Consider the following 24,685-nt stretch of genomic DNA (forward strand, 5'->3'; position numbering starts at 1 on the left):
GTTCTTTCCTTTGTTAGATAAAATTAACAATTTTTTTATGGAATCTTGTTAAGGAAAGAGGTTATAGAATAATATATAATGTTCAATATAAAAGAACAAATTTGTGTCAAGTATCTTACTTGTAGTCAAGTTTCACTAAACATATTTTTGTTTGCAAATAATCTTTCACGAGGATATTAAAAGCAAAATAGATATACCTTTAAAAACACTACGTTACAGATTTCAGAATATCACAATTTTCTGTGTATTTTACTTTGTTTTATTCAAATTGCTTAGAAAAAGCATATAATTATCTTTTTCTGTAAATAAGGAGATTAATGATAAAATAGACAGGAAATTAACTAACCGTGATTTTATTTGTTCCTTGTTTTCAATGCTTTTCTAATTGCATCGCGTTTAATTATGTATGCGAGCATTACAGGCTTAAACAAGCGAAATAACGTGAAACGTTTTGTCTGTTTGCAGGAAGTGGAAAGAACAATATAGAACGCGGTCGTAAGCTGGATTAAAGACCGACATCATGGAGCGTTACGAGGAAGAAGCCGAGGACAGTGACAACGAGACAGACCCAGAACAGCTTTTGAATGAATGGCTTGGCGAATTGGATAGCTTGACAGTGGTAAGTCTCTAAAAAATTTAATAATGCAATTTAATAATGTAACCTCTCAATCATCAAAACTCGTGTTAATCATCTTGCGTATACATCTTACAACAATTGTGTTTTCAAAATGTCGAAAAAGTATACTTTCCTAAATATTTCATATCATAGGTATTAATTGTTACTTGCTGATTTTTCAGTGATGTCAGTAAAGAAAAAACCATGAATGAAAGTTTCTATTATATTAAAATCTTAAATTTACGATTCAAAATTTATTAATGATAGTTTCCCCCGTAGAAAATGACATTACAATTTTTTAAAATATTGAATTAATTTTATGAAGACTGTAAATGTAAATAATAAAAATAAATTGTTGTAGCCAGGTGCACTTTATTATGTATTCATTACTAAACTTAGTTATAATTTATTATTAACAATTTCTAGTTGTAATTTATAAATTTCTAAAATATTATGACATCACTAAAATCATTATATAAAATTGTTTCCGTATTTTACCTTCATATAATTTCTTTTGCAAGTTATTTTTATGTGAAATTATTTATTTAACAAATTATTTAATGAATTTTTAATTTTTATAATTATATTACTCCCATGTCTATAGACTTTTAATTACTATAATTTGCATTGTAACATCCAACTCTCTTCAATTTTAAACAGTGACTTAAATGATCACAAATATAATATTATAAAACAATTTTCTCCATTTTCGCTCTCATTTTCGATCCACAACACTGTGACATTCAGCTGTAGTCTTTGCTTAATTGTACGCGGCATCCAGCTAACGTTCTCGTGTCAGAACCGCTGTGAAAGTGTTAAGAGAATTTGATTAAAGTGCCAGCAACCATCTCGTTCGCGTGGCACATTATTTCGAGGAGTAAGTTGGGTATAATCAAGGAACGGATTTCAAGGGAGTGGCACTCGCTATCGACAGAAAAGTAGGGAGCGGTTCAATGAAAAAGACAGCCAGCGACGACTTCGCGGTGCCGTTGCACGCCGCTCAATTGGTGTCAATTGACACGTAGCCTAACTAATTCCCAAGTAGGGCCGTTCGCATGAAAAACGACGGCATCGTTGGTGTTCCACGAGAAACACAGCTTCTGACCCTAAATTCGCGTGATCCACATTTCACCGGGTCAGAAGCACTTCCCTTAAGATACGTTTACAACAGAGTTACAGTACTCGATCGAAGAGACAATGAAAGCGAAACATAGAAGTACTTTTGTTCTATTAATTGTTTTTGTATTATCGATTGATTAAATGAAAACGTTTTATCAACATAAGTGTTTACGTTGAAAACACGTCATCTTAAAGCTTGAAATGATACTGCGTAATCTTTTCAACGATGAATTCTTTATTTTTTCAGATAAACATGTAATTCTCCTTTATTTTGTTTTGGTTTTTCAAATTATATTTATATTATATGTATTATTATAATATACGCTAAATCTCCTCCAAAGACAAATTCAAAAACGTTTATAGGAAATAACCACAGATATATTCGCCGATGTCGTTCGACAAAAATAAACCTATAGTATAAATACTCTTTTGTTTCGTCGGACACGAATCGTTCCGTCGCGGAACGTGTCTGAACAGATAATATGAATCGACCGACCTTTTAGTCGTCGTTCCGTCCGAATTACTCGAAGAGCAGCTGTTCGATCGAGAGTTCACGATGAACTTCGAGCACGAATTTTACGCTCGTAGTACAGTACAATGGTAGGCCTCGAAACGACAAATTACCGACAATTGACGCGGCTGAACGATTGCGAGACGAACTTTGCCCGGAGAGCTGTTGTATTCAGATCGGTCGACAACGAATTTTCACCACTTTCTGTCTCACACTTCCGGTTTAACGACGGTTCAATCGAAAATTCGTTTTCTCTGTTCGAATGATATTGCTACTGTGTTGTTTCTACGCTGTGTGTGTTTTACAGAGTGCTTTTATTCGTGGGAAATGAATGACCGATTAACATTCATATCTGTAGAGTTGTTGTACGTATGTAGTTTACATTAGAGATGTGTACAGGTGGTGTTTACCTCGTGTTTCAGACTTTCACTGCTTATTATTTGTAAGAATGATTAGTGACAATAGTAAAAGGCAAAGTCAACGATTTTCTTACCAAGTAATCGAGTGTAAATTGTAGATATTTTGTAATGGAATAATGATTTTATCTGGTAGATATTCATCACGTAGACTGTGGAAGTTCATACGTTAATGGCGCATAAAATTGTTCAAAACTAAGTGATGTATATTTTAGTGAATTTGAAAATTTACTAATTTACTTTATTTGTAATTCACTGAAGCTATTTATGTTGAACACTAAATTCTATTTACACAATATATCAATTCTTAGTTAATTTAATAAAATTATCTTGTTATAAAATAAGCTTCCGTTGTTTATGCAGAAGTACTTTCGCGAACATAGAAATCTTCAATTGACTTAGGAATAACTCATCACTGAAATTAATAATGACAATGCAAACTATGCAATAGTTTGCCGATTTCATTATTCATAATATATTATAAGTTCATGCGACTTAGATTAACTTTTTTTTAACGAAAATTAACAAAGTTTTTAGTGCTGTTTTACTGCCAAGCAATTGCAAAGTAATAATAGCAAACTTTGCAATAGCAAAGTTTTTAGTGCAATGAATGCTCATGATATAATAAACCATGGTTACTTCTACATTCAAATTTTCAAGTTAAAAACCAGCTTAACCCCTTGCCCTACAAAATCGTGTCAAACTCGTAATGAAGATTTCAAATAGAATTTAACAAACATAAATATCATTCAGTTTGTTTAAATACAAATTACATATTATCCCCCTGTCATCAATGATTCCTTAGAGCACGCGTTGGTATAGAATAAATCTTTTCTTATTTTCAATAAATTATTGATAATAAAGTAGTAAGATCGACCACAGTTCAAAAATAAATCATAGAGCAAGAGTTCAAAGAAACCAAAGCTACATTTTTAATTTCATAAGACAGGGTATTTATTAAATTAGTATTTATTAAATTATAAGTTTATGTAAAAACATTATCAAATCGTGAAACCTTTGTTTCGTTGCGTTATATGCATCTGCGTATATTGAATGAACAGAACCCGTAGCCCTATTAATTATTTTATTGAATCGTCGATAATTTATTTATATATGTATCTCCCAGAAAATCAACATCTAAATTTTACCTTAACTAAATTAAGATCAGTAAACTCCGCGATACGTGAAAATTTTCCTGGATGTTAAGGAATACATACGTAACGCTTTCTAAAAGAACTGCCCGGCCGTATCTCCTTGGCGGAGCGCGATAGATACATGCGAGAGCACGAGGGGCTCACTCGTGTAACAGAAGATAGATTAAACGTGTTCAAGTCGCGGGCAACGACCGAAAGAGTTTCCGCGTTTGCACTTGCACTTGCACTTGGAGTCACAGTTCCAAACCACGCGGCAGCCAAAAGATCGATATCTGCGTGACGTGTAGGTATTTAGTACATAGACCTGTCCATCTTCTAAATTTAGAAACAATGATAGTAACTTGTTGCATATGAAACTGGAAAACTTCGTTTATCTCATTATACCGGGAGACAAGAGAATTTTAGTGAGCTAGTCGAAAATGTAGGTTTACCTGTTGTGATACTTCACTTAGTTTTTAATTAGTTTAAATAATGTTGAATAATATTAAATAATAATATAATAATATAAAATTATATTAAATGAACAGTTAAAAAGTTAAAGATAAATAAGTTTGAATGTACTGTTTAAGCTTATATGTAATTACCACAATTAAGAATCTTATAAATCACGTTGGATCGAGTATTGATATATTCTTAATTTAGTAAAAAATAATATATTTAATTTGACTGCAAAAAATAATGAATTCATACTATTCAATGTTTTTGGACTTGAAAGTTCTTTTAAATATATAAATCAACTATATTTTTTTCTGAATGTGCTTTATATTGTTTAATTACTTTATTTTCAATTATCCTCTGTGCATTTTGTATCTTCGTTTCATGTTTTCTTTACAGGTTTGCACAGCGTCTTATTATTATTTCAATCGTTTATAACCAAGGAGTTTGATTAGGATGGCTTTCAGAGATTTTCTGGTTTCAATGAACGACAAAACGATTACATCGCATTTAAAAATGTTTATATAGCATATGTATAAATTATAGTACGTATCTACACATATAAATTGTAAAATGAAGTATATTTGTATTTTGGTTGTATATGACTGAATTAATATTCAACTCAAACATTCTTAAAAACCAAATCCTGTGTGAGAGAATGTTACTGTACTTTAATTTTGCTTGTCAAATTAATTATCTTCGTGTTATCTACATATTCTATGATACAATATGTTTCTATAAAATGAAATCTCTTTAAGTTGCATAGAAACCGAAACTGTTTCCACTTTCAATGAAAAACATAAAAAATAAGAATCATAAGTATCATCTTCACCGAAGAAACAAAGAAATTCGGATTGTTTGCCATTAACAATGGCGCTATTGTCAATCGTAAATGATGCGTTCGCAGTATCGGTGAAAGTTTAGACAACGAAAGCGGCGTTATTTCATCCGGAAAGGTCAGCAACAAAACGGGCAACATAGGCGAGTGTCTGAAAGTGTACATACCCTAGTATCAATTTGATCATTTCTGTTCACGTTTTGTATGTTGTTTGTTATACAGTACAGCTTTCTAATTATCTCCCCGGTTCAGTAATCTACTTTTTAGTTTACGAATAGCATCTACAAGTGTTTCCAGAAGTTACAATTTATTTTTAGTAAAGATATAAGGATATCAGTATGGGTGTTTGTTTTTAATGAAACTCTTATTTAAAGAGTTTTTAAATAAGTAATTATTAAAGAAGGTCTTTAATTATATAATAATGGTATCCAAGGTGTTATGTTTGGATTAGATTAAAATTTCTAAATTTTCAGTAAAATTTGTCACTCTTATCACATTGACATATTGACGAATTTTTTAACATACAACCTGGTTCAGTGAATTACGTTTTTTAAAGTATATATAAATATATATAATTATGATCGATACAACTACAATACTTTCCCATTAATAATTTATTGAAAAAAGGGAAGAATTCTAGCTACATTATGTCTACGTTCGTTCTAAGTTATAATTATTAGTAACAGATGATTAATGTTTAATCCGAATTTAAAAGAATTGAATAATATTTATCCTGATAAATATTGCTTAAAATATTCACCACAAGTCGGACACGTTATTGTAAGGCAAGTAGTTAAACAAAATAACAAATAAAACTTAATATATAATTGAAGAGAGTAAATAAATTAAAATGAAAAACTTCTATTCGAATCGAATAATCGTTAACCTCTTAACCACCCCGCATTTCCAAATGAATTTTTAATCCTAATTGACATTCTCACAATAATGGTGTTGGAAGCTTACGCTAGAATTCTCACGTGTGCCATTGGTGAAATAAATTTACGTTACTCGAGAACGAAGCAAGCTGTTTGGTACAGAACGAACGTAAATCTGCAGAGGAACTGCGATGTTCGATTATCTGTCTAGCACGATGCGCGCGCCTGATCCTTCCTGCTTGAGAGCGGAAAGGTGAGAGAGCTTTTGCACTTGGACTTGACGGTGCATCGGAGGTCAGTCAAGGCGCCTGTTCACAGATCGATAACCTGGCAACGCAGAATGGATAACGTGTGAGCACTCTGGTCGGTGACCCCGACCCGCCTGCTCGATTATGTTTCGACCGCATTCGGCGATCGCCTAAAACACGGATCACTTTTGCTTACCACGCCTGTCACTGTTCCCTTAACCCGTCGCGTTCGTATGTCATGCTGGAGATGATAATACAAATTTGTTATAGAGCGTTGGAAATTGTTTGAAAAAGTAGTACACTTTAAAAAATTATAAAAATTATGTCGTATTGTAGTAACAATAAATAAAATAAATATAAAACGTTGAATTCTATCGCTGCAAACTATTTTAATTCATATCTCTAAAAATAAATAAAAGTTTACACTTAACAACATTAAGAATAAAAAGGGTAGGATTTCTAAAATAGCAAACAAATGTTTCTTCTAATGTATATGATTATTTGCTTATTATTTTATTATCTTTTGTATTATATTGTAAGACTCTTGCTTTGTAAATTCCTTACGTTTCATTTATATTTTTTCTTATTCTGTACTAAAGGGCTGCCCGTCAAATGAATAAATAATTAATTATTACTTTCATAGCGTGTATTATGTAGTAAAAGGTCGTTTAGAATTTTTCGCTGCAATCAAAGTTTTATTTAAAATAATGTACAAATGCTTTACACTAAAACTACCAGACGAATGAAAATTCTCATCGATTCATTCATGATATTTTCTTTCTGCATTTGTTGAAAAGACAGCAGATGCTTCTCTGAGAAATTTCTAAAGAAATTGATTGAAATCTCAATGCATGCAGTCTTGGAGTTTCTATAGAAAATAATTAGAAAGTCAGTTTTACTGTTCTAGTTTTAGTGTTATTCATTAAAATTGCTATTGTTATTTATGATTCTGTTTTTATTTATATTCTGTCTCTTTTCTGAGAGCCTACGAACACCATCGTGCTAGAAATTGAAATGAACTTATATAGTCAACTGAAGTTCGTCGGACAGAACTTTTTACTATACTTAATATATTTTAATATAAGATTTACCAACTTATCTAATTTAATTTATTGATAATATACTTCTTATTTGGGAAATAATGAAGTCGATATTATTTCAACTGTAAAATTCAATATTTATTTATTCAAAAGTATCTGTAGTCAAATGTAGAGTGTTAAAAATGGATATGTTAATTTGATATATTGTATTTTGATTGACGTAGGTCACGTTTGCGTGACACTGCTCGTCAAATTATTAGTTAGATACTGAAGCAGATTAATTGATCATTTTATATGTATAAACATTTGTTGTTATTTATAAGTTTTTGAACAGATAGATTTCTATTTGCAGGGTCGAAAAAGCTACTTAATATAAATACTTTGCTCATTCGCATATATGTATTGTACATGGACAATTCTAAGAATAATGAGGTTGATGCAGAAGCTGCTGCTTTCACTTACAATAAGTCAATTAATTACGGCTTGAATAAATTCGGTATTGGTAAAACTGGAACATATATAAATACAGTGTTCGGCTTCCAATTTTATTGATAATTCGGCTTATCCTGAATTCCTTATTTTTTTCTGACTTTCCTTTCACCATTTTAATATCTTGAAATTTAAAATTAAAATGTACATATTAATTCGGGAATTACATGGTAAATTATCCAAGTCGGTCAAGACAAACATTTTATTATTATTTCTATCCCCTTTTATCGTTTAAGTAGTTTTAAATTTCCTTTATTTATAGCCGACGATAATCTTAACCGTACACACGATAGCAACAACAACTTTTTTTATCGAGGAATTACATTATTCATTTGAAAGTTAAATATTAATAATATTTGAAACTATCGAAATTTTACATTAATATCTTTGTACTTCGTATTGCTACGTAGGTGTTTCACTAATCTTTATTTTCAGTGCAAATAAAAATTTCGATACTTATTATTGCAATCTATCTTTTCAGTGTAAAATAAATTAATAAATTAATAAAATAAATTAATAAATAAATTAATTACACAGATATAAAATAAACACCTTAGAATACTTTCTTGTTTTATATTTTATTTGTATGATACACATACATTACTATTTTGTTTATTTCATGCTGTTTGTTCATGTATTTTATACATTTCACATTTTTCTTTTTCTACATTTAAAACGTAGACGGGAAGTGATTCGGTATTGTCCAAGCTAGGATTAAAACTTAATTTTGCAGTTTAATTATTTTTTTTCGTAACTGATATTCATGTGTAATAAAAAATTATAAGGGGTAGTTGCACGTCTTCAGTCTCAATTAACTGAGAAATTTTCATAAGTAATAGTATATTATGTAAGCAGGAAGTATTAAATGTCATTACATAATATTCAACGTATATATAAATATCAATGAGGAATCTTTAAAAACTGTAATGTCCTGCTTATTTTATTCCTATGCATATGATACATAAACTGCAGAAGTTTATAGTGAATTTTACTTTGAATGGCTACATTAACTACTGACAAATAAATTACGATAAATAAAATGTGCTTGCTCACAATTATACATATTGCATTGCATTGTGTATATTCCACATGATCCTGCTAAGATATTTCACATAATAAAACATTTTAAACATGAGAGAAAAGATTATTAAATAATACATGCGAACAATGAATAAATTTACCATTCTTTAACAACTTAAAAAGATACATGATTTCGTTTCACAAATTGATCTTCTCTTCATTCCATGACAACTTCAGAGCTTATATTTAATTTAGTTGAATAAGCTTGTCAACGGTGATATACTTTAAGAAGTAAAATATAGACGTTGAATTATTTAACACAAAAGAAATATAAAATTTTGACAAAAGGAAGGATACATAAAAATTACTGTTTAAATATACAACTTATTTTTTAATGTCAATATGTATGCTTTCCAGTAAAGTGAAATCAGTGTACAAAGTTTCTCAAACTCAACAGGAGATTATTGTATATGTATATAAATATTACATCTCCTTTGTGATGATGCTGTTATGCAGTACGTGCAAGATTTCTCGAGACCGCTGAATTGCATAATTGCATTCCATAAAGATGAAACTGTAGAAAAGTTGCGATGCCGTGTCCAGTTAAGAACATAATATTTACTTCGCAAATAATATAGAAAATAGAGAAATAATAAAAATATGGTTTTTATCGAGATTAAATTGTAAATGCACATACATTTTTCATCAATCCAATTGCAATAAGTGGTTCATTATAATGTGAATACATCACAATATAATTCATTACACCGATTTTCTCTAATAAATTGCTTTCATAATAACTAATTCAATACATGAAATTGATAAATATTTTCCTCGCTGTTCATTTCCACATTTTAACGCAATTTGATATTCGAAAAGCGATAGACTAGACATGTCTATTTATCATTTCCAGTTCACTTACACCGGTTACTGATTTACGTGATATTATTAAAGAATCTCTCGGCTGTTCTCGTGTATAAATTGTTGTGAAACGTAGCAAACAAAAATCAACATACAAAGTAGTATTTAAAGGTAAACCTGCTTCGGAGAATTTTGGCATTGCATCATTTCTATTTGGTTACAATTACTTTTTCTTAGAGATATTAGACACTTTTCCATACAGAAAAGTTTAATATCGAAGCAACAAGAAAATATGTTTTTATTTACTTATTATTATTTATATGTTTTTGATCTTTTACTAGTGAATTATTTGCATTATCTATCAAAATTTTTAAGATCTTCGAATTATATTGCATAAGAGGTAAAATTTACAATAGCATTGTGAGAATGTTTCTGAGGAAATATTCTCTTAATAGAATCAGGTTTGGACTTATTATGTTCAGTAAGCAAATTTTCTATATTCACTAACAACATTCTCAGTATATTGCTTCGAAACTGTAAGAATGCAATCTCTCAATAAAAAAGAATTTCAGTCCATACACGTAATCGACTGTTTAATAGTTGACAATCAACAATTCTATCGTGACATCTAATATATTTTACGTGCATGCATGTGTGTTTTTGACTTACAAAGAAAGCTCTTTATCGTTTCGAATGTAATTCTTAAACTCGCCACTTCTACTCATAGAGGGCATATTAAAACGTTCGCTCTGTCTACACAATCGATATTTCAGACTATTGGACTCTAAATCCCATAAGATGTCCAGTGTACACTGTTCCTCGGCGGTGATGCCACGGAATAACAGCATTAAGTACATTACCGACTTAATGCAGTTCTCTGTTTTACCCGCTGGCAATAAAGTTTTCGCTATTATCAACTCAGGTGTGATTGCAACTTTCGCGACTTAAATATATGTGGCGCAAATGTTCCATTCAGAATACGAGTCCTTAAAATAAAGTTACACAGCTGTGCTGACAAGGTGTATTATGGGAACTATTTTATAATTTATTTATTATGTATTTATAACAATTATACCGATAACTCATCTGTCATTTTATTTATACCTTTATTCGTCTGTAATTAATAGTAAACTACTATTTATTTATATCCTCTACGACTAATGTTAAAACTATATCACGATTGAATCTAGAAATCTTGTGATATAATTAAGCACAAATTTATTAAAAAAATAGAAAATAAGGGATAATTTTCTTTTAGGATATTTGTTACGTTCGTTTTAACAATCATACAGGTAGGTTGTTAAATTTAACTAAAATCTGTATTCACTAAACTTCGTTAATTAAGGTATGTTATAGATACACAAATCTCCGCATTCATTCAGTTTAGGAAACATGAAACTTTTAAAGTCATCAATATCTTTTGCATAATTGTACATTTTTTTCATATGCACATGTTGGCGGTCATTAAAAATTTACATATTTATAACATAAATTACAAGAACCAAATTTCTAAAATATCTTTAACGTAAAATAACACGTTTATTAAAATAAAATGTAAGCCTTATTAATTTCATGCAGAATAGAGATGTTTAAAAATTTCTACGGAATTAATAGAACTAACAGAACAGAATTAACAGAACTAATTGTAATTGCCGTGAGTGTATTAGCGATTATAAGTAGAGAAGAAATACTAAACCAAGGTACTCTACAAGGACCGCCTAAAATCACATTTACGCGATTTCACTTGACAGAAGGGGAACATCAATTCTGAAGTTACCCACGCATTCATAACGCGATTCAGTCCTTGACATAATAAAGGCAGGCCAAGTTACAGGAATGATGAACTACGTCCACAATAAAATAGACAAACGTTTCGGGGCTTCCGGCAGCTATTAGTATGCGGGCTTCGTTATATCCGCATCCGCGCGGCTCTTCTTAGCATTGTTAATCACGAGTAGAGACAACGGCGGCCTTTGTTCGGCAATATTACTATATCCGGTTGTAATTCCCTAATATTCGGTTTCATTAACGTGATGAAGAATTTCTACTAATTTAAGTGTCCATACCGGGAACGTTTCATAGCAATTGCTATGATTTAATTGTTAGATTTATAGTTATTGATTAATGCAATTCATATCGATACAATTTATTAAAGCTAAGTTTTTAAACAATGTCAGTTACAAAGAACATAAATTATAATATGCTACATCAGAACAGTGCATTTATTATTATACGAAGGTTACTAAGAAATATTTTAATTATCGATTAATGGTAAATTAATTGTGAACATCAATGCTAATTTAAAAAATTTCATAAGCTAATAGTATTACATTAGATTGGAAATAGGTACAGACATTTACAATTGACACATTCTTTCATTTGCTTGTATGATTAGTTATCTACAATATAAGTTAAAATAAAAGTTAAAATATACAAATGTTATTCAAATTTTGTCACTTAATTTATTTAAATGTAGGAAAGATTTTTAATAATTTATCTTAATTTAGAAATGACTTCTCATGTTATATTAAATCTACTGTTATTCATTAAAAATTAGAAACAAGACTGTATAAACATTTTCTCTTTTAATAATCCACATTTTCAGTAATTAGTCAAAATATACTGATTCTTAAAATTTTAATTATTAAAAAGAGGGCTAAACCGAGAATGGGAAAGTATTTTTTAATCGAGCATTTATCCATTTATTATCAATAACAAAAGTTCTTAGTCGCAAATTATACAAATTAAATAAATACTATATTTGAAATGCGTAATTTAACAAGGATTGTTGACATTTATTTCCAACATATTTTTTATTTATTTCTTTTTGTATTTCATATCGGATACAAACACTTTAATTTTCCCTTCTAGAGAAACTAATTTTCTAGAATAAGAATAGGTACTCAATTTCCATCCAAAGAAACGTCTTCTTCTATTTTCTTGACTTCCGCCATGGTCTTCATACATTTCACCCCTAAGCACGATTCCAATTCACTTCAGAAGAATAATTGTGACCCTGATCATGGCTATGCCTCATTCGGTTAAGCGTTCAGTTCGTTAGAAACGATTTCAGGTAAACCCTCCATTTGACGATCGAATTTAGTAGAGCTCGTTACTGCCACGTAATTGACGATGAAAGAGCTGTCGACGAGAATAAAAAAAGTATTGAGTTTCCAACGTGCACACTCATCGATCCGTTTCAACTTACTTCTCTGCGCTAGATATTCAATTAAAATGATTTCCAATAAAAAGATTCAGATGAAATTAAATAAATGGTAAAAATGGAATTTTTTTAACAATGAAATATCAAAATAAACGGAGAATTATTATATTGTGAACGTTACAAAATATGTTACAAGATAATTTATATAGCATGGTATAAAATATATTATATAATATACTATGAAACATACATTATTTAAGTTGGTAATTCATTCGAATTAAATGTGGACATTTATACAAGTTTATATTATTGTACTTCGCAAGTTCATGTAAGCTATAAATTTAACATAAACTCATAATACTCATACAATATGATAATAATACAAAATTACAAAATATTCATGTAATAAACCTTTGAATAAAGATTTATAATATACAAAATATTCGTCTGTCATGCGTAAATCATCTATATCTACATGTATATTTTTATAATAAAAAAGATACGTGTAAATGAACAGTTATATATTTTAGTAATTAAATATTCCTATGTCTAACAATATATTTCCGTGTTTATTGACGTAACTGTTAAATAAGTGAATCGTGTTATTCAATCTATAATGATTACTATCCAGGTGTATGACAGTGGACACGTTCCCGTCTCCCGAACGTTTGCGATAGATAAAAGAATCTTCTACATTCGTAGAGAAGTCGTATCAGCTGGTTTTCGTAACCCAAGCTACCTCTTTGTTAGCTTTTGGTCAACAGAGAAAAGCTTCCCCACTATGCGTAAAGAAAGTACACAGAAAAGCGTGGAAAAGGAGACCTTAAATTGAAGGAATAGTTCAGGTAACGGTACGGACCACGTGCCCAAGGGCAGCTGCCATTTGCCGGACCTTCCTCCTCCACTTCCAGCCTCCCTCGTGTCCTCGTAAGGCGATCCTCACTTCCGCGTCTCTTGTGAGGCTTCTGTTTTCGTCAGCCCTGGGGTCAGGCGAACCGTTATCACTGCATTTCTTTGTTGCCCGCACGAGAAATGACACCGATACTGCTTTTAGTGAAATTTTTTCAGTTAGACGAGATGAAGACATTATTTTACCCCGGAGATTCTGCTTTGTACTGAGATAAAACATAGTTACGTGGAATTACTATGGATCACCTTACGAAGAACTCTTCAATTTTGATTATAAGGGCTTTTGGTAGAATAGATTGGAGGACATATATAAAATATGTGAATGCTTAAAATATTACAACATTAATACTATGATGAATACTGAATTAGATTTTTTGATTTGTTTTTAATTTGTCTATATCTTTAACTCTTAAACTACTGAACGCGTTTTTGTTTCACTTTGGGATAAAAGTAAGTTAAAATGAATAACCATGTGTCAATTGTGACAAAACGCTCAAATGATAAAGTAGCCTCCAGCTCTGAAGCAAATAATTAATTTGTTTCATAAGACAGACCGCAAACTACCATTAAGATGGATAACTTGAAAATCAAATATTTAATTACGTTCTAGAACGTATTACATCATCGTCTCACAAAAATTCATTAGAAGTAAGTTAACATTCCCATTTAAGTTTTCTTAAAAATTAATGCAAAAAGTAATTACAGTGTCAACCGTACAAAAAGTCGACAGAAGACCATTATATACTAGAACAAATGAAAATACAAAATTTTCAATAATAATACGGAGCAATACGTTTGATGAGTCGTTGACTTACTTTCCGAGGCAATTGTAAGTAGGCCATACACTGTTAATGGGGAAAGCATAATATAATTGCAAAATCAACCGCAAGTTAAATACAGTTTGCCAATACGAAAGTAACTTTGGAATGGCGCTGTCAATAATTGGAGCAATAGCTATTGGAAAGGGCGGAATATCAGAAAATACCTCTAACACATTGCATACTGGTAACAAAAAATCTCCTTTTTATATAAAGACACTTAGCCATGCAACTTTACTAATTACCATAGCACTTTAAAAAAATATTAAATTTGATTCGAAGTGATTATCTATTTAAAATATATTACACGAGTATTAACCGAATTTCAGCCACAGGTTCTGGTTTCAAGAATAGAATTTGTATTAGCAATTTTTGTGTCATGTAAAATACATCTATATTTAAGGAAAATATGTTATATTCTTTCTACTTTAAAATATTACAAAAAATATCATAGGAAGAATTTATATAATTCTATTTAAAATATTTACTAAACTTATATAAATTATATTTCTAAATGTTCAAATTACAGCTTAATATGACGCTCTGTTTATTTATTCAAGAATACTTGGGAGTCATTGAAATGGTACCTTTAAATGGTGCAATTGTGGTACTACAAATAAATATAGAAAAAATTGTTAAAATAAGTAGACGTTGCAATAAAATCGAATTGACGTCGAGTCTGACTCGGCATAGGACTGCTAAGGGTTAATACATAAATCAGAAAATAAAATCTCCATTAAACTACATTAAATTTTGTTATTTTATTACATTATATTTAGTTGTATCTTATGCTCCTACGTAAATGCATAAAATTTGGAATCCTCTTAAAAAACAGTTTAGGGTCAAACACTTGAATTCAAGGTTCGAAGTGAATGCGGACGAACTTTGTGAACTAGCTAGAAAACTTATCCTTTGACAACAAAAGTAAATCGATTCCAATTTTTTCTACGTTTTGGGAATGGCGGACAAAATAGAAGGAACAGAAAACTTCTATGATAGCATCAGCCACGCGTTCTGTCTACCATCTGTTGCTTCCCTCCTAATCTTCTTCCAGATCTGTTGGTCAGTTATAGAAATATCACCTTGTTCCAATACTATTCTACTCTAGTTTTGAAATTCGTGATGTTTCGCTATTATGTGGCTATTCTGCATTGTTGAAGATTCCGGATTAACGACACGACGAGTATACTGTTTACCCGATTGAATAGAATCACATAATTCAGCGTATTTGTGGTCTTGGACGTTGATTATAATCATGGAACACGCATTACAATTTTAAAAGGCGAACATCTGCGATATTGAATGAAGATAAATTTTTGTTATATATATTTTAAGTAAGATTTACAGAACTAATTATTTAAGAAAACAATGTATGGTACAATCAAAAGATGTACCTACAATATTTAATTAAAACCAGCAATTTATTTTATGTAAATGGACTCATTTTTTTAATTTCATACTGTTATTCTAGTATTTAATCAGAAACATATATTTAAATAATAAGTAATAAAAAGAATAAACGACTGTATTATTTATAGTCTATATGCAGATGAAAGGTCCATCGTTTATGCTGCAGAAAAATCGTACTTTAGTTTTATGAGTCCGCACGCACCTGGAAAGGTCATTCGAAATCAACACGTTTACTACCTAATTAATTTTGGGTGTTTTAGATAAATATTACTTATTTATTTCGTAGCAAAAGAAAATGTTATTAAGAATAATTATTAATTACTTAGTGGGTCACTGTTGAGTCTACTATCCATTTATGCTAATAAGTTATCTTTATTTCTTTGCTTGTTGCAATTAATTTTAAACGAATGACCACTGAACCTCTTTACCGAACTAAAAAAATGTATTTATAACAGTCAGAACCTATTTGAACAATGAATAATTATTTGAATAAATTCTTATTTAATCGATTACTCATTCATCAATACCGAATACACGTCCATTCGTTGTTCTTATCTTTTATTCATTATCAGAACAAAACTTTATTCATCACTGATCCATATATCAAAACTGTAACAGTAAATGTCATTGTGAATTACGCGCACTCTGACAAACAAGCGAAAATATGCTCGGTTATTTTCGACCTGACCTTATCACATAGCGTATGATTCACATAGGTGGCCCATAGAAATGACCACACCATGTCAAAAGGACTGCATAATATACGAAGTGGACCTGGAAAGTATCCAGCTAGTTTGAATATCTCGGAAACAAGTCGCATGATCTTTACGTAACTGAAAAATCATTTAAAATAAACCATACTGTACATCTATGAACAATTACTCATCTACAGGCCTTTTTAATCGTCAATGAAAACAGTCAACCGTTCGCTGAATAGGATTACGTATTGTGTGATTAGTGTGTCTGGTTGTAACCAATTTTTCCGCGTCATACGAAGCTTTGTGACAAAATATTTCATCACACACATTAGTCATTACTCTCAGCCCAGATTTGTCGTTAACCTTTTGCACTCGATAATTGACTCAATTGCCATTTGATTCAACACATCAAAATCATAAACGTTCAAATCTAATATTAAATTTTCTACAAATTACCAACATATGAAACATAAAAATAAAATAGTTCTAACTCTTAATTTATACAATATTTCCTATTATATTAGTTGAAAACAGTATTACCAATATTTCATCAGGAAATACCGAATATTTACAATCAACAATATTGTTGAGTACAAAGGATTACCGTAAAAAACTCCAAGAGGGTAACTTGGAAGACAACGACTGTTATATTAATTGGAAACAATATTAGCAATATTTCATCAGAAAATACTGAATATTTACAATAAACAATATTTTCGAATGCAAAGGGTTAACACACAAGGTTCTAACAGGGAAACTCCGAAGACGACCAAAGAGGTCACTGTCCTACGTGCGTTAAACTTGTTTAGTATCGAAAAACCGGCCGCTTCCCGGACACGGAGCTCGTCTAGAATGACTCAATACTTTCGGTAGCAACTTCATAGGCTTGATACATAATGGATCGAAAGTTCGAGAAGTGAGCAACGACGCGAAGTTCCAGGGTGTGGTGATCCAAGGCCCCGTGCCGGGTATATACCTGTGTCCTGCAAGCCCAACACTCTCAACACCTCGAAAAACAGGGGAAGCCGGTCCCGGCCGTATATACGAGTCATCCTTTGGGTTGCAGCTGCCTCGTAGCTGCAGCACGTGTTCCTCTTCAACGGGGCAGGTGGTTGGCGTCGTTAAGCAATCGCCTCCCCCTCGACGACGACCGAGATTTGAGCGTGGCGTAGTTGGCCAACAGGAACGAGACCTCGAGATACGAAGAGACGAGCGAGAGGTGGTTTGACATGATGATGGCTGGGGGGACGGGACAAAGTGTTTAGAATCTGACGAGAGCTGAAGATTGCCGAAGATAAATATTGATCAGGATTCTTATCCCGTCCAGCCGGTGATCATCGTTAAGAACGGATCGCTCATTAACTATCGAACAGTCAATCATTCGATAATGACACAGAAAATCACGTCAGTCTTGATTCAGACTGTAACTTTAGTTGAAGACGCTGTAAAAGTCAGTTTTTAGGCACTGATCACTGTTATATAATTGTTATTTTGCAATGTAATTTCGGCAAGTTTCGTATGTGTTTCGTTTGGTTTAAGGGTTTTGTGTGGTAAAATTAAAGTATCATGATGGAACGATGGGTAGATGTTATTTAGGAGATAGTGCAAGTAAATGAAACCTTTTTAATTGTACACTTTAGTGGGAAAATGGGATGTAATATAATTTTATTATATTATAAAATTGTTAATCTTTTTATAGTGATTGTTGATAGTTTTATATAGAAAATTGCGTAATTTATAAAATTAAGATTATTGCACTAACTTCTGATTGTAATAAACACGGACCATACAATACTGAAAATGCTTTCAAAGATTTAACGCAGGACATATTTCCAAAAAATTAATTATACCTCATAAAACTAAATCATGATTAGATAAATAAATATTCCATTTCCATGAACATTTAAAAATATTTTCTTCAAATGCTACCTATTTCTGTGCAAGCACAAAATCCCCCAAAAAATAAATTTGAAAAATAAATATCCTTCAAAAAGACGATTTACAAACTTACAACGAATTTCCAAAAAAAGAAATGAGATAAAACCAAGAAAGAAATCAGATCAATCAGATCAATACGAAACGCAATACTACATCGCCTTCAACGTATAGCAAACGGTATGATTGCCTTTTCGTAATGTCGATTGTAGCAATTATCCCCTTATGTTATTTGGAGCGAGGCGAGGTAGACAAATCAAAACCTGACCGCAACGAAGACAGCTCCGGTAAGATTGCTGGAAAGAGGCGCCTGCCCGATGGACAGCATGATTGAAGTCGAAACGATCCACGAACCACCTGCTCGCCTCTACGATTCGTGTTACAATCGCATCGGTGAGATATATCGCGTACGGAATATCGAGTGGCAAGGGTACCGGCAGTTCTTATTACAGCTTATTAAGCGGCAGTAAACCGCGTATCCATGATCCAGGAACCGGTCACGAGCAAGAAGCAGATCTTTGGTATCACCTGCTTTTATATCTGTCCTCGTCTGTTCCACTGATTCCTCCATCTCACTATCCTGCTCCGTTTTCCAGTCTCGGTCGCGTCCCTGCTTCTTTTTTTTCACCGCGATTCATGCAGACGGATACCTTTCCAAGGGCTGCTCGTCGAGAGTCCCGTGCCACGGCACTCTCGTCGCCCTATTTTCTTCCCCCCGCTAGCGACATTGCTCTTGTCGCTGACAATGAGACGTTCGACCATATTTTATGACGATTTGATTCGATGGTCTTCGTACGTTACGATCGAAATGCTCCTCGGAAGTATCTGGTCAGTGTTTGATTAATCATGTTAGCCGCCTTTTGATTGGAATAGTTTCAAGACAAGTAGTTTCCAATGAGTAGGAAGTTAGATTTCTTCGTTGAGAATTTTGGTTGCAGTAATTTTAAGGTTTAGAGATTCTTATTGCCATGGGAATCTTTTTTTTATTTGTTAAGAATATTTAGTGTTGCTATTAACAATTTGATACTAAAAAATGTATATATAAAGAAGGAAGACATGCTTTGAATGTAGTCCTGGTATTTCATAAAATGTTAGGAATGTAGAGAATTATATTTATTCACATATAATTGTGATTATATGGGCATAGCTACTGGTTAATGGGTTAACAAATTTAATCAGTATATAATTATTGTCATAAGGAACCATGTTAATAATATCATTGTTACGTTCAGTTACAATGTGCAAGAAAAACCAATAGTTTCGTGATGTCGTATTGTAATAATATTCAATAGTTTCAAAACAAAATTACTAAAATTATAATTTAAAAATAGTATACTTATATATAAAAATTTCCTGTTTTCTAAATTACTATTTAAAATTACAAATCTATCACGCACATCCACTCTTTAATAACATCATTAGCACCTAATACGAGTTGAAAATTTGAAAAAAAAATCCATCCATCAACGATCACCGCAAAGTAAATTGTCTGACCATCAAAGAAGCTCGAAATATTATAGACAATAAACAGATAGTAAAATCATAACGTCCCTAAAATTAAGAGATTCGTACATCCTATAAATCTCACTTTAGGTCTCGTCTAACACGTTCGCGCTTATCGGCGCGATTGATCGCATTCATAAGGACATAAGACTATGTTGGGAAGCTTAACTATGGGCGGTCCACCCCCTCGTAACTTGTCCATCGGGATCTCATCGTAGCTACCCCACAAAGAGACGAGCAGATTTTCCTTTACCTCTTCTCTTCTCTCTTTCTCTTGCTTTCCATAGATCCAGGTAGACGCAAGACGAGAGAGAAACAGGAAAAATGGATTTTTCTTCCTTTCTTCTCCTCGTCTTTCTTTCTTTGGTAAATCAAATGCAGCCTCGTCTCTCGCCGCCGCGCGCCGCAGCGTGCAACAGTTGGCGAGGAGGAAACATCTGTCGGTTGCGACGCATGCGTACCCCTCAGGTAAAACCGGCGTGCACCAGGGATTCTCAAATTTTTCACGTGATTTTTCTGTGAGCTTCATCCTCCTGCCTTCGAGGTTTCCCTCCGAGGATTTGCTTTTCGTTATCTTCTTCAGCTTTAAATCTTTTAAACTACCAATTTTACTTGAACGTAGCATGTAATAATATTTTTTATTTACTCCAGTGATAATGTATTTGATTGAATGAATTTTTTTAAATGTAATTTGTAGTGGTGTGAAATTATGTTCTTCGTGCACTACTACTTTTCAGTTGATTATATAAAATTTTGAAAACAATATTAGAATTAGTCGTTCTGTTACTAGTAACATTTTTATTTTATTGTAAATTAATTATAAACTGATACATTGTTTCCCGTGATAACGTATCCTTTTTCTTTATTATAAATAGAATATTTAAATCCCAATGGAAAGCAATACTTTTTCATGATAGTACACTCATCTTTTTCCTTTTTCTTTATATTTTGTGTTGTCTACATGTAACGCTATTCTGTATTTTTATATGGAATAAATATATTATTTAATTAATTATTTTATATAGTTATATTAATATATAATTATATTGTTTATTATATTTTATAGAATTAAGTAGAATATAAATTTTGAAAATAAATCCAAAAGGGAGAACGCATTTAATGTCAATACATAACTAATTTTCATTGCTTGCGGTTTTACACTGACAAATTACAAATAGAAATGTCAATTGTGAAATTTTATTTCAGATAGACTTTCAATGAACTGATTTAGTTTATTATACGTACATTTGAAGATTTCTACTTTTCTGGCTAGACTGATCTTTCGAGAGCAGGAGATCTATGAATCTATCCTAGAAACAAGTCACTGACTACTTCATATATTCGAAAAGTGTCCACATCCCGGAAATCAGTCGCCGGCCATTAAGTGTCTCGCCAGAGTAGATTCTAAGTCAGCAGGTGCACGCGAATGCACGATTTCATTATCAACAAACAAGCATAAAATGTAAAATCTGTCGTTAACCAGATTTAGTGATAAAGTCTTAATCCCACATATTGTAGAGAAATGTATCTTATACACAACAAATCTGATCAATCTAATTAAGTCATAATTAATAATATATAAAGAGTCCTGCGTTTTAAAAAATCTAATAGGGTATGTTAGTCTTCGCATAGTAAAAACATTATTACTTTAGTTTTTACATCTTCAAATCATTTCATGATTTATCATTGTATTAATCTTAGGAGAATTAGAAAAGTAGAGTTTATGATGATTACAATCCCTTATAATTATATGAATTATAATTATATTTATTAAGATTATAATAATATCGAAATCGCTATAACTAAAACAATATTAACTGAAATAAAGTAACAAAAAAGTATCAATAAAATTTTATTTTAATCCCATTTTTGGATATGAATAAGATGAATATATCTAAATTAAACAAAATAATATATGTGTATAATTATGACGAGGTTACAAGTATTCCAGCACGCTATAAAGCAAATTATAGTTGCAAAGATTCATCTCTTAATTACCGCAGTAATTATGAAAACTTTAGTTAATTACAAGTCTAATGAAAAATATGTCATTTCCGTTTCAAGAGCTGATCTCGTTAAGGATAATCTTGAATGTTTTAACGTTCACCTAATAATTCGATGTTCATCCGATCGCCTTTCGCCTCAGACAACTTTATTTGAAAGAAGTAGGTAAACGATTCTACGGGCTCGTGGCTCTTATTAGATTTTCCTTTCGGTCGTAGGAAGCTGTTTGAGAAACAGTGAAGATTTAGAACCGGATGGGTGTCACCGAACCATTATGACATACATCTTCACACTCTAATAGACGTTGTTCTGTAACTTCGCCGATATCTACTTTCACCTTTTCGAAATGTCCTTATATAAATTTTATTTAAGCCCTTAAAATCTACATTAACGACTTTTCTTTTCTCTTTTCTGGTTTAATTTTACATTGCATGTATACCACATTACATACTAAAATTCAATATACATCCAAAATAAATTAATTTCACTAGTTATCAATTTCTTTTTGTTAATTTACTGATTATTAGTTGAAATCGTATTAAATTTTTCTGCTAGAAATCTATATTCAAATATTAATCGCAAATGTCAAATGTTAATTGAAAGAAATTGAGAAATATGTTATTGATGTACAATGTGCAAACGTATAATATAGCAATATTGCAGACTTTTATAGAATTACGTGAATGTTAAATACCTTACTTATATCTTTAATTTCTGCCAGGCAAATTGAAGCTATATACAAAATTGATTGGAGAAAATGAGATGAATATTTCCTTTCGCTGGTTAGAGGGGAAACTTCATTTAGAAGTTTTCCATCTTCCGTTTCATTTAGATGCTCAAGGCTCCGGAGATTAATGGATTAATTATACGCTGCTGGACCATTCTGTTATTTCCTGTTAATGGAAACCAACGGTTAACGCTCACGCGGTTTCCAAAACTTCCTGCGTACAATTCAATTAGTAATAATCGCGTAATCTACTAAATTCTGATTTGTATCAGAATTGAAAAAAGAGGATATTTGTTATTTAGTAATTTTTTAAGAGGGACAATTTTCAGTTAATCTTCGGATATTGCTGCGTAGTTTTATTTTGAAGTTTTCGAAAGTTGCATTCAACTTTTTCCTATTAGTCTACAGTGAATCCTTTTATATTTGCACGATTTAAAAATTTATTAATTGACTCTTCAGTACATTTCATCACTTATTTCATGGTTTTATAATTGTTAGTTTATTACTTATATGTCAATTTTAACACTGTAATTACGAAACAGATGATCGATTTTTTCTTTTCAAATATTGAAAAAGTATAGATTTTCTGATAAATTATTGAATAAAGTATATGAAATATAATACTGAAAGTTATATATCAATAGAAATTTTAATAAACGTATTTTTATAATTTCTATAAGAAAATACAAATCTGTCAATTTGACTGTTCTATAATTCTAGTATTAATTGTATAAAACTTTAAGTATTTATTCATATTCTCTTTGATAAGAAAATAAATATTCACCAAAGAACAAACAAACAAACAAATAGTGAAGTATTGTTTATCAGTACTTTTCATATTTACGTAAGTTAATAAAAATTGAAAATTAAAATCGACATAAAACTGTCACTTAATTATGTGACATTGGTTTTTGGATCGATTTTGAGTCACGATGAGTCATACAAAATTTGCGTACCATTTCCTTTGGCGAAGGGTAGCACACCCCTGTAATATGGTGCACGCTGCAGTTGATTATTCTGATTTTGATGTAAATGCACCGGTCACTTAGCTGGTTTTGTTAGTCACAGAACGTGGTGGTCAACTCGATTCGACATCATGGCGTAAATTATATACTGTGTCGTAAGGGTACGGAAGTTGGCAAGGTGAGGACAATTATGGTCAGACATTCGAATCATTGAATCATTTGTCGACACTCATTTCAAGAAAGAATATTTTTGGCTGATCGATTATACAGATACAACGTTTCAATCCATTAAGAGAAAGAAACGAGTTTGGAAATATGCAAATATAAAATTTAAAGAAAATTAACAAAATGTGACAATTTATGATGTACACTAGAATAATTAAAAGATGAATATGTATAAAGATTATTAACAAATTTCTGCGAGGTAAGAATATGCTAGAAATCAAACATTTATGAAAAAACTTTAGAATTTGAAAACAATGAAATCTTTTAAAATTTAATTAAAAGAAGTGATATTATTACACTTAAAATATATTTATCCCCCAGATATAATAATTTAAACAAAATAACAGGTAATGTTATTTTTTCTAGTTTTCCATTTTTTAACAAAAGTTTTACACGCATAATAACGATAGATTTTAACCTCATGTCTTCAAGTTTGCAAACATTATTTTCAAAGCAATATTCCTCTAAAGAATGTTTCCATTGAGCATATTTACTTAATATAACATTGCCATTGGGACAAACTATCTATGAAACGTAAAATGAAATCTCGAAATAATTTCAATATTTGGAGTTCTTCGAAATATCACTTCAATGTCTCAGTTTCTTTCTCTGTCCCCATATAGCGTATTAACCCTTTGCACTTGATTTATTTTCAATGTTGTTGGGTGTAAACTTGTATTTATTTTTAGGGAAATGAGTTAAAGTA

General features: G+C 31.2%; 1 protein-coding gene across 5 annotated transcripts in view; it reads left to right on the forward strand.

Moving 5' to 3' along the window:
• LOC116430995 (uncharacterized) overlaps nucleotides 1-24,685 on the forward strand; it is a 289,607-nt gene that overhangs the window by 113,485 nt on the left and 151,437 nt on the right. For all 5 annotated transcript variants that reach the window (XM_076367618.1, XM_076367616.1, XM_076367617.1 and 2 more), the window contains one exon: nucleotides 466-619. In XM_076367618.1, coding sequence (XP_076223733.1) covers nucleotides 521-619 — 99 coding nt within the window. In that variant the 5' untranslated portion in view covers nucleotides 466-520. The remainder of the gene's footprint in view (nucleotides 1-465; nucleotides 620-24,685) is intronic.

The sequence above is a fragment of the Nomia melanderi genome, chromosome 5, assembly GCF_051020985.1.
Source record: "Nomia melanderi isolate GNS246 chromosome 5, iyNomMela1, whole genome shotgun sequence".
In the NCBI taxonomy this organism is placed as follows: Eukaryota; Metazoa; Arthropoda; class Insecta; order Hymenoptera; family Halictidae; genus Nomia; species Nomia melanderi.